Source organism: Peromyscus eremicus, chromosome 8a (genome assembly GCF_949786415.1).
Source record: "Peromyscus eremicus chromosome 8a, PerEre_H2_v1, whole genome shotgun sequence".
In the NCBI taxonomy this organism is placed as follows: domain Eukaryota; kingdom Metazoa; phylum Chordata; class Mammalia; order Rodentia; family Cricetidae; genus Peromyscus; species Peromyscus eremicus.
Window position 1 is genome coordinate 29686604 of NC_081423.1, and position 12365 is coordinate 29698968.

The window sequence follows — 12365 nt, forward strand, 5'->3', positions numbered from 1 at the left end:
TTATGCCCTCGTGACAGCTGCTGGGAATTAAAGGGCAGGAAAGCAGAACACATTGCTGGAATCTTGGGACGTTTAATGGGAACCAGGAGGGAATGAGGAGACAGGGAGTGGGCAGTGTCCTTGAGCCTGGCCAGGACCTCCAGGGAAGCTGTACAGTGAGTCCTGCAGACCAGTCCCAGGCAGGAAGTTTCATTTTTCCATGTGTTCTGTTCATTATAGGAAGATCTCAGCAGCCTGTTTTGGGGTCTGTTTGTAGTACCAGGGATAGGATCTAGGGCACTGTGCAAGCACTTGACCTCTGAGCTATGTCCCCTACCTTTTTACTATTTTTCAGTTTTGAGACAGTGTCCTGCTAAGTTTTTCAGGCCAGTATCATGCTACAGCCTAGACCTTGAACTGATGGAAACTAGCAAGAGTTACTGTCCTGCGCTGCTAGGCCCAGCTGATGAGTCTCCTGCCTCAGCCTTCCAAGGAGCATGGATCAAAGATCTGGTTTGACTTCAGCATTCCCATGCACAGCACTGCATGGGAACACAAGTGCCTCTGACCTAGCTGGACGGCAGATGGAAGGAGGAAGAACAGAATCAGCACAGGCTGGTCTGAACTGTGCGTCCCAACTTAACCCAGCAAGGCACAGCTCAGGTCACAATAACTTGTGAGAACCGGGACAACACTCCCGCATGGTTCGGGACACAGATGTTGGCTGTGGTCATGATGGAAGTGGTGGGCCATCACAGGAAGTGGATGGGGAAGGATGCTGCCCCGGTGGCCATCTGTGACATCTTGAGTTGGCCTTGAGATAGGCTCTAAGTATTGGGCAACTTAGGTTTCACATCTGACCCAGGAGAATACAATTGTGAAATTCAATCTGCCATATTCTTTCTCCTGTTATTTTGAAACATGGGGAGGTATGGCTCAGAGATAGGGTCATTCTTTGCCAGTGGTAGGGACAACCCTTCCAGGAGGTATGTACAGACATTGTGGCACTCATCTGAACCTCAACCAACTCCCAGAGATCTGTCTCTTTGCAATGCTTCCTGTCTTTATGTGGCTATATCCTGGCTTCTGGAGATGAATGACCCCTTCCCAATCCCAGTCCTTCTTTCAATGATGACACGGACCTCTAACTCAGCCATCCACTCAGCTAACCTCCACCCCACTCAGTATCTGAGGGAGGGATTAGCAAGCTGGACTGATGGCAATCTTGGCTTGGATTTTTCAAATTCAAGTGGAAAGTGAGGAGTTCTTTCCTGAAAAGCTGGGGTTCTGCCACAGGATGGCAGGAAGCCATTGCAGGGGTCTGTCTGATAAAGAAGCCCACAGAGAGGCAGGTCTGGCCGAGAGGTGGTGAAGAGATCCAGGCAGACGCCGCTGCTGGGGTAACTAGAGGAATGTATGCCTGGGCTTTGCAGTTCTGGGACATAAGCACTGGCTTTCTGTCTCTTACAGAAAATGACGATGTGATTGCGTTATGCTAATCTTTCTGCCACGAGGGAGGCATGCTGTTCCCCAGATGGGGAAGGGAGGACCCGATTCCTTCTTGGGACATCAAGCCTGGCCAACACCAACTTTTTCTGAAGCCCCAGCTGGGAACCCTCTTCCTCAAACCACCCTGACACGGCAGCTGCGTTGGGGGAAGGCTACTCCGTTCCCAGGGAATCAGTCTGCGAGAGGCGCTCGGGGAACAGGGAGGGCTGCTGACCTCTTGTAGGCAGAGTGGTCGTTCTTGACGCTGCACTTCATGTTCTTTAGCTCATCCAAGACTGCGAACATGTTGATGAACTTGCCCAGGGTCAGCAGGTAGGCCTCCGAGACAAAGTCCTTCCTGCGCTCGGCATGGCACAGCCGTTTCACCTCGCTACAGAAGCGCTCGATGGCCTTGCGCTGGAGACAGAGGGGCAGTGGTGAGGACAGGGCAGCCTGGTGAGCCGGGGTGAGGGGGCAGAGGCTTAGTGTACTCTTGGGTAGGAGCAGGTCAAGGCTCCCCTAGGGTCCTTACTAGAGACAAGGTGGTGCCATGCCAGGCAGTCTTTTTCAGAGATGGCCCCCGTTTCCAAAGCTAACTGTGACAGAGTGCTGGGACCCACCCATTTGAAGTGAGTTTATCTGATGAATTATTCCAAAACACATTTGCTAGGAGACATTGTGTCCCCAGTGTGTGACATGCAGGGAGAGACAGAGGTTCACCTAACAAGAAACTGATAAGTGAGCATCTACTGTATATCATATAGCCATCCTAAGGACTGAAGTTAAGCAGAAGTCAAAACAAGAACAAAACCCAAGGATCTTATCTGTCAATTAAGTAGCAGAAAACAAATTATTTGCGGCAGAATTTCATACTTGATATAGAAGGAAATGAAGAAGGGATGGAGGCTGGGAAGGGTTCAAAGGAACTGTCCTGGGGAGAAAGATGGAAATCGCCAAGAAGTGACTTTCAGGGAAGTGATTTGAAAGAGAAGGAGAAAGATAGGGGTAAGTGAAGGAAGCATGAGTCGCCAGTACAAAGGCCCTGAGGCACGTCGGAAGGGCAGAGGAAGGACAGGGCTTGGCTTGAGCTGGAGTGAGTGCAGGGAAGGAGAGGTCAACACTGGAGGGGCCACGCACTCTCAGAGGCTCTTCTGAGGGCTGTGCTTTGACTAGTGAGGTGGGCGGTCCTGGGGCTCTAGAGAGGTTGTGGAGGTGACAGCGACAGCGGACTACAGGGCCAGTTAGGAAATTGCACACCTAAGGTGGAGTCCCTAAGTGACCCAGCACTCCACCCGCAGGAATCTGCTTGCCCTAGTTTGCTGTCAACTGCTGTGATAAACATCCTGACTGAAAGCAAGCTGGGGAAGAAAAGACTTACTTCATTCATGCCTTACAGTCCACCCTGGAGGAAGTCAGGACAGGAACTCAAGGCAAGGACCCAGAGGCAGGAACTGGAGCAGAGACCACGGAGGGTCCACAGCTTGGTCAGTTTGCTCTCTTAGACAACCTAGGCCCACCTGCTAGGAGTGGCATAGCCCACAGTGATCTGGGCCCTCCCACACTAATCATTAATCCAGAAAATCACCACCCCCCCACTTGTCTACAGGGCAATCAATAGAGGACATTCATCAGTTGAGTCTCCTTTCCATATGACTCCAGATCGTGTCAAATTGACAAAAGCCGAATACACAACCCAAGAGAAAGAGTCTATCATCACAGATGCTCTAACCCATGTGTTCAGCTTGTGCCCCTAACAGACCTAAAGGGGGAAACACCCTCATCTATCACCTGGTGGATGGATGAATAAAATACGGTGCACATGTACAGTGACGTGGTGTTCCATCATTAAAAAAACAAAAACAAAAACAAAAGCAGATTCTAACACCTGCTGCAGTGCAGAGGACACTCAAAAACATCCCACCAACTGCAAGAGGTCAGCCATGAAAAGCCCTGTCCTGTATAACTTCATTTGTAGGAAAATGTCTCAACAGGAAATCCACAGAGATAAGAAGGAGATGAGTAGTTGCCTGGGGCTGAAGGAGAGGATGCTGGGGGTAGTAGGGAGTGATGGCTCAAGAGATTTCTTTCAGAGGGTTAAAGATCTTCTAGAACAGACTATACGATGAACACACACTCTGTGAAGACACTAAAGCATGCTGCGATGTTCACTATACTTGGGTGAATCACAGGAGTAAATATTATATCTCAAAAAAAGTCTGTTCCTGGTTTTGAAAGAAAGTAGTTCAAAAGCCAGGCGCTCCTGTAGTAACAGAGGGTCGGTGAGCAAGAGAGAAGGAAGAGGAGGGGGGAAAAGAGGAGGAGGAAGGAGAGAGAGAAAAAAGAACACAGGAAGGGAGGTGTGAGGAGAGGATGCACATGCAGATGTGAGCTCTGCTTCACTTCCGGGGCCTACCATGCCCACCTGCCAGTTCCTGTCCTTCAAAGACCAGACCAGGCCAGAGTCTAAGACCAGCTGGGCTTTCTGCCATGGTGGAACTGTTCACCACAGCAATGCTCACCATAATGGTGTAACGGTTAATCTCAACTTTCAACTTGATGGGATTTAGGCTCACCATGGAACCCCTAGGTGTGTCTATGAAGGATGTGTTTCCAGGAAGGTCTAACTGAACAAGGAGGATTTACCCTGAATGTGTAAGTGGGGTGGCATGACCCCCTGGACTTGGGTCCCAGACTGAGTAAAAAGGAGAAAGTTGGCTGAGCACCAGCATTCACCTCTCCCTCCTCCCTAACCTGGGCACAACCTGACCAGTGCCACATGCTCCTGCTGCCATGCTTTTATTGCCACGGTGAACTGTACCTTTAAACTGTGAACCAAGGAAGCCTGTCCTTCCTTGAGACTTCTGGAAATGCTTTATTAGGCATTTGACCCAGAAGTGAAAAGAGTAACTAATATGGACAGCCACAGTGGCTGCTGAGTGCTTGAAGTGAGCCTTGTATTGCTGAGGAGTTTCCTTTTAACTTATTACTGTTTATACACAGTCAATGGGCATGGTGCTGGGTCCATTCCAGATCCTTCCTTCCATTCACACTTCTTGTTGGGAAGCTCTTCACTTCACACCCAGTTTCTGATGGCTCTTCTCTTTTGGACCTGCTTCCCAAAGAGACTTTAGGCTCTGGGAAGTCAGGCCATCTGTGATACTAACAACAGCTGTGAGGTGCTATAAACTAACACAGGGCGTCGCTGGCCGCCTGCAGGTAGATCTTGTTTTCACTACCCTGACAGGCAGGCTTCATTTCATGCGTGTGTGTGTGCGTGTGCGTGTGCGTGTGCGTGTGTGTGTGTGTGTGTGTGTATGTGTGTGAGGGTGTGCAGGCTTCATTTCCCGTGTGTGTGTGTGTGTGTGTGTGTGTGTGTGTGCGTGTGCGTGTGCGTGTGCGTGTGTGTGTGTGTATGTGTGTGAGGGTGTGCAGGCTTCATTTCCCGTGTGTATGTGTGTGTGTGTGTGTGTGTGTGTGTGTGTGTGTGTATGTGTATGTATGTGAGGGTGTGCAGGCTTCATTTCCCATGTGTGTGAGTGTGTGTCTGTGTGTGCATAGGCTTCATTCGTGTGTGTGTGTGTGTGTGTGTGTGTGTGACTTTGAGTGTGTGTGTGTGTGTGTGTGTGTGTGTGTGTGTGTGTGTGTGTGAAGTGAGTCACACACAGTCAGAAGACAGCAGAGCCAGGGTCTGTCCTGGCATATTCCTTACCCAGGCTGAGGGACCCTCCAGTGCAGTCCTAGCTCTTGGCTAGATGCTGTGTATACAGGGTAGACCCGGCCAGAGTCAAGAGTCCATGAATGAAACTCAGCCCCTCAGGTGGAACATACCTACCACGTGGCTTGTGCAAGCTGGGCCACCCACTGTGGGGTAAAGACTGGCTTTGAAGTGTTCACCCTGCCGCCTTCTCGGCTGCCAATGAGACCCCAGCAAGTGACTGGCTGCTCACACTTCCAGTCCTTTCACACTACCCCCTAGCCTTCCCTGTCACCTGCCTTTCGTCCTCTAGAGAATGGCTCTTCCAGAGCTCCTGACTGGTCTCCTCATGCTTGTCCCCATGCTCCTCGCTCACAGCCTCTTCCAACCTCCACCTCCCAACCATTTCCTGTCTAGCGGCCAGATGTCCTGAAGCCTCAGCTCACATCACCAAATCCAAACCTCAAGGCTCACAGCACCCCATCTATGAGTCCTGTCCCCGCTCCAGCCTCCCCTTGGACCGCTTCCTGGTTTTTGCTGTTCTACAGCCCACTCTCACACTGTCTCTATTTCCTGAACACAAGAATTCCTACGGGCCTTGGGGCTTTGCCGGATCATCTTCCTGGAGTCCTTTTCACCACACCATCACACTCCGGCCTCTCTTGTGACTAGGTCATAGTTCCATGCACTGTCCCTAAAGCCACTCTCTGTGACTACTCTGCAATCTACAACTGTCGTAAAGCACATTTTACTCACGGCCCGTACCATGTCCTAAAAACGACTGTGTATTTTTTGTAGCTCTGTGCTCCAAGCGTACACATACTCACTGGGACACATCCTCTGTGGAGGCGGGGACACCTGTTGGCCTGGCTCACCCACAGGAATGTGGGTGGCTCTTAAAAATATCAGCTGGATGGAAAAAAAAATGACATGGCACCAAAGTCTAGTACGTGGAAGGGTAGGGGTCTTCGTGAGCCTTCTGCTGCGGACCCCTCCACTTCTCACCCACCTGAAAGTACATGAACTTCATGAGCTTGGTGACCTCTGGCTCCAGTACTTCCACGGTCTTCTCGTAGATCTCTACCCGGTTGGGCTGTTCATTGCACTTTACCTGGGAATGTGAGAGGCAAGTTCATTATCCAGGCTCCCAGCTACTGTCTCATGAGCATGGCCTATAGTTCACACGTGACACCTCGTTGTAGGTGATAATGGATATGGTCACCCTAGTGAGAGGGGGTTGTAGAAGACAGACAAGCCCTAGAAGTGATCCCTGGAGTCTGGCTGCAGTACGGAGCCAGCTGGTCCCGACACTGGGCCCTCCTCCCTTTCCTGTTGGCCTGTGCCCTTACAGTTGGCTATACATGTACCTATGGAGACCTGCAATGTCCTCTCCCCTTATCCTCATGCACAAGATGGTGAGCCGGTCTGCTCTTGTTATGCCGTGTGCCTGCAGTACAGCTCCCCAGCCATATCCAGGTTAACGATGGCTAACCAGAGCTGTGCCATCCAGAGACCCATTTGCCCTGCCAGGTGCTTTCAGTCAGCATATAACCTTAGTATCAAATGGCAGATGTTCTTTGAACATACACACACACACACACACACACACACACACACACACACAGGATAGCTAGTTGTGAGAGTGAGCAAATGCATTATTGTTTTTTCTTTAGACAGTATCTCACTATGTAGCCCACACTGACCTGAAACGCAAGATCTTCCTGACTTGGGATTATAGGTGAGTAAGCACCATGTGTATGGGACAAGGACTGTCGTTAATGGTTATCAATGGCACGATAACTGCCGGTGGGTCATTAAAAGGACACGTGATACCATCGTATGCCACCATTACAAACTTTAGAAGGTGGATCTCTGGGAATCACCACGAAGAGTGGCCACCACAGCTGACAAGCATAAAAGGCCATAGTTAAGTATGACTTGATGCCCGTTTTATATTTGTTTATCTCTACACTGCTGGGGAGAGGCTCCAGGCTTTGGACCCCCAAACCTTGGGTTTGTTTAGCAAGGCTTTGCCACTGAGTTACAACTCCAGTTTGGTCCCTTTTTCCAGAAAAAGAAAATTCTGAGGCTGGCCAGATGGTCCAGCAGAAAAACACACTTGCTTTCAAGGCTGATGACCTGCATGGGGACAGAGCCAATTCCTGCATGTTGTCCTCAGACGGCCGGCCACATGCACACCACTGTACATGCATACCCTCCCCAGAGAGAATAAATAAATGTAATATTTTTTTTTTTTTAAAAAGTCAATGGTTTAAGAAAAACAAAATCAGGCTTAGAAAAAAATATGAAATGCACAAAATTTGTTGGTAATAGCTGTCCCTAAATATGAGGGTTAAAAGAGAGATTGGTACCTTCTGTTTACTATATGCACATGAGGTTTGTTGATTTTGTTACAGTGGGATCCACTAATTAACTGAAAATATCAATGATAATAAAAATATCTGTATTTTCAACAAGTCCAAGACAGTGTAAAAAGTGAGAAATAATACAGTTCTGTGGTCACAATATGGCTTTATAGACTATGTCCCTGCCAATAAGAAGATCCAGAACAGTCTGAAGCAGAGTGTGCCCAGTGATCATCCTGTGGCCGGTCGTGGGTTTGGGTGGAGGAGTGAGGAGATATCGTGTTTGCTACTTTAGACCCTTCGCAATGGCCTGGGTGGAAGGTGGCAGATGCTGCTCATAAAATAAAATACTGTGCATAGTATGTGCTGGGAAACTGTCTTTAAGACCCTGGGGCTGTGGACCTTGTCCGTAGTATTATGGGAAGCTCTTCGGGTCAGAGGCCCCGATTTACCTCCTGCCACCCAGAAAGCTCAGCCCTCTGGTTTGGCTTTGATTGGGCTTCAGGGGCAGTGACGCCTCCCTGAAGGGCAAAAGAGGCACAGCAAGGATGGTCTCACCTGTGGGATGGCCCGGGAGCAGCTGCGCCAGGTGTACAGCATGACCGCATATTCATGTCCCTCCTCCAGCATTTCGTTCTGAAACGGCAAAGCACTTTCAGCAGCGAGAAAGAACACTAGTATCACGGCCTTCTCAAGGCTCCAGCTACACCACCGAGGGTGTGGTCTGCGGCCAGCAACAGCAGCAGCCCCTGCGGGCTTGTTGACAAAGCTGCTTCTCCGGCTGTCCTTCCAGGCTGTCCAAACCTACGATTAAGACCCTATGTTCCAGGGAAGTCTCCAGGTAACTCACATGCACCTTCCAGTTAAGATTGATCTAATATGAATTTCAATGAAAGCCAGAGGAAAGGCCACACATTCTGATTCCTTCAGATGAAACAGCCACAAGAGTTACAGCCTTAAGGACAGGCAGTGATTGATGGGATCATGGGGAGAGAGAGGGACCCGGGTGAGACTGCTAACAGTCTAGGGTACACATATGGGGTAATGGAATTAAGTGGTGGTGACAGTTGTATAATAGTGTGAAGATGATTAAAATATTCACACATATATTTTAAATGGTTTCCTGTTATGGGAAGCATATCTCAAAAAAATATTAGGAGAAAAGAATTAGTATTATGCTTCCTCTCCTTGTAAATGTGTCTAGGAAAAAATGAATTTTAAAATTTAACTCTATTTATCAGATCCACTTTATAATACATTATTAGGGTAGAATCCAATTTAATTTGGAGTTTGTTACTTATTGTGATTCTACTCAACAGCAAGGGTTTCAATTCTTAATTTAGAACTTGTCAGTAACATGCTGTCCCCAAGTTCAGAAACAACCAAACCCAACTGTGGGCCTCCTGCTTTCTCTTCTGCTTGGGAACATGTGTCTAAAAGGGGAACCGACAGTAATGTAGAGAACACGTGGCTGTGCTCAGCCCCCGAATGCCCGCAGCAGGCATCATTTCACCAGGTTCACGGAGACTGCAGTAAGTATCTTTAAGTCCCGGGCTCGCTGTCTGTCTGTCTGTCTGTCTGTCTGTCTGTCTGTCTGTCTGTCTCTCTCTCTCTCTCTCTCTCTCTCTCTCTCTCTCTCTCTCTTTGTGTGTGTGTGTGTGTGTGTGTGTGTATGTGTGTGTGTGTGTGTGTGTGTGTGTGTGTGTGTGTGTGAAGCAGGACTGAGAAACAAGATGTGCACTCTCTGCCCTCTGGACAGTTCAGTTTACATGGTATTGGGGATCAAACTTAGGGCTTCTCGAATGCTAGCCAAGCACTCTCTCAACTAAACCAATTATACAGTTTCTCACAGCAGCATCAGAAAACAAAGGTAATCATGTTTAGAGCCAGCCTGTCCCAGACTTGCCTATCGAAGCCTGTGGCCTGGTATTTCTGGGACACCTCAGTCTGCATGGTTCCAGTTCCCTCCACCCCCAAAGAATCATTGCACCAGGTGGAGGTGATAGCCAGTTTCTCTCATGTACGTGATCATTACAGCTCTCCCCTAAGACCACTACCCCCACTCAGCCTTTCATGCCTCCAGCAGCAATCATTTTCAGGATCTCATCCAGTATATGTGTTCCATTCACTCCCCCATTCCACAAGTGATTCATAAATAAGGCATGGCTCAAGCAGAGTTTTGCTCCCGTCTCTCCCAAGGTTGAAAATTGCCCACTGCTACTTATCTATTTAGTTTGTTTGTTTGTGATAGGGTCTCTAGTCCAAGCTAGCTTCAAGCTCCCTATGTAGCCGAGAAAGTGATCTTTAACTTCTGATCCTCCTGCCTCCACCTCCCCACGGTTACAAGCGTTTGCTATACCACACCCAGTTTATTTGGCACTGGATATCAAGCCAGGGCTTTGTGTGTTCTAGACGGGTACTCAAACAACAGAAACGGAGCTACATCTCCAGGCTCGATCTGTATTTTCATCAAATGGATGAAAGCCCTCAGTTACAGGCTCTGCTGTTCCCTCCCCTCCCCACACACCATACTGAAGCTCCAGGCCTAAACCTGGTACTGGATACTGTGACTCTGTTTCTAGCTGGGCCCTTTTGAGAGGTGAAGAAGCTCACAGGACATTGTAAGGGCAAGCTCCCACTCAATCTGACTGGCATCCTCATAAAGGGGGAACTTGGGTACACATAGACACATTGGACACGCAGGAGTTTGTATGGAAAGAACCAGGGTAGCCAAAGAGATGACAGCAAGAGAAATCAGCCCTGCTGACCCTGGTCCAGAAGTCCCACCCTCGAGGGCTGTGGGAGGGAAACACTTTGCTGGTCACAGTATTTTGCAATGGCGGCCTAGGCAGCAAATATGATCTCCATGTATAGAGCCCTTACCTCATTCTCCATATATGCTATATACAGTCACACACAGACACACACACACACACACAGACTCTCTCTCTCTCTCTCTCTCTCTCTCTCACACACACACACACACACACACACATACACACACTCACTCTCTCTCTCTCACACACACACACACACACACACACATACACACACTCACTCTCTCTCTCTCACACACACACACACACACACACACACACGCACACACACCAATTTTGGGTAGTTTCTGAGAATTCTGTCTTTGCTTGTGCTGATGTTCGCCTGAGGTCCCCTCCCCATCTTATCTCTGACTGCTACAATCCTACGTGACATAGAAAGAACCACAGAAAGAGGTCAGGACTGTTCCCAGGTTCATGCAAGGACTTACTAGTTGTAGGACGATGAGCAATTTGCTTATTAACTTCTTCAGACCTCAGTCTTCTCATCTCTACAACAGGTATAATGATCCCTTTGCAAGCCCTGGGGTTATTATGGGGTTCTCATGATATCACACAGCAGGTCGCCCTGCCTACATTTCAAAAGGCAGTGTGCACACACATCCTATCATTACCCTCCGAGAAGGCTGTGCTCAAAAGCTGCTTCCTCCCCAGGGAGCTTCTTCCAGCCTCCTCAGGGCCCCTTCAAAAACTGAACTCCAAACTTTTACCATGATGTTGAATGTTTATACATTTTTATTTGCCTACAAAGAATAGTCCAGAGTGCCAAGCTTTGTCACCAGAGAATCCCAAGTTTAGAACTACCACCCATCAGCTGTGAGACCCTCAAGCCAATTTCTTTTTTTGTTTGTTTTTTCGAGACAGAGTTTCTCTGTGTAGCTTTGGTGCCTGTCCTGGATCTCACTCTGTAGACCAGGCTGGCCTTGAACTCACAGAGATCCGCCTGGCTCTGCCTCCCGAGTGCTGGGATTAAAGGCGTGCGCCACCACTGCCCGGCTCAAGTCAATTTCTTAACAGTTGAGAGGCTCCAGTGTTGGCTGCCCATCACCTACCTCACAGGGTCTGTGTGAGGATTAAATGAGACAATGAACCTGAAATAGCTGCATAGAAAAAAATGTTTGGTTGACCTGACTCGCTCAGAACTGAGACTAATCCTAGAACCAGCTCACAGCAGATACACAACAGTCAACGAATGAGTTGAGGTTTTGGAACATCCCACACAGTGAGAGGGGTCCAGAGAAGTACACGCAGGGGCCCTTGGACGAGGAATCCAGAATTCTGCAAACTTCACTGTAGATAAAGGGGAGAGGAGAGTCTGCCCTCTTAGGGTCTGACCCTAAAAACAATGGCTAAAACAAATGGCTCCATTTATGGATGATTTAGGCAAGCAGCTGCCTTGAGTCAATAAATGACATTTTCCAAAGCCACATCAACATCACTTGCCCTTTTTATGAGGAATTGTTTTCTTTGTCAAGAGACCAAACAATGCCCCCCCACCCAGTCCTCTGTAAGGGTAAAATTGAAGTAGGACTTACCTGTGTACCTAAAAAGACCCAAAGCCCTGGCATCGGGGAAGTGAACCGTAGGGTTCCGATGGGCCTACAGTGACCACAGTGAGCAAACCATGGAGTATGCCCCAAGGCGTAGACAGGGGATGAGCCTGGGTTCCGGAATGGACTCCCATAGCCCCGCTGACTAAGGCAGAGCATACTGGAGTAGCTAAGCACAGGCCTGGTGTGGGAAGCTGCCCATGGTTCCTCCTGCTTCAGCAGGCTGTGTATCTGCACATGTGGGTCACAGAGACTTACCATGCTGGAGTGGACCGTTGCCTGCTCAATGTACCTTGCAATACCCGTGACAAACGCATTCCTGTCCTCGAAGTTCGTGTCAAAGTTAGCCTGTGGAGGTAGAGGATGGGAGGGGGCATTTGGTTACTGAAAAACACATCTAGGTTAGCTGGATGTCTAGGGAGCGAACAGATGCCAAAAAAAGCCACAAGCTTTC

General features: G+C 48.9%; 1 protein-coding gene across 1 annotated transcript in view; it reads right to left on the reverse strand.

The window, feature by feature from the left end:
• The window catches only part of Cyfip2 (cytoplasmic FMR1 interacting protein 2), a 119170-nt gene that overhangs the window by 83509 nt on the left and 23296 nt on the right, over positions 1-12365 (reverse strand). The window contains exons 3-6 of the mRNA XM_059270392.1: positions 12170-12259; positions 8086-8163; positions 6171-6272; positions 1703-1884 (exon numbers count right to left, since the gene is read on the reverse strand). Of these exons, the coding sequence (XP_059126375.1) occupies positions 1703-1884; positions 6171-6272; positions 8086-8163; positions 12170-12259 (452 nt within the window). The remainder of the gene's footprint in view (positions 1-1702; positions 1885-6170; positions 6273-8085; positions 8164-12169; positions 12260-12365) is intronic.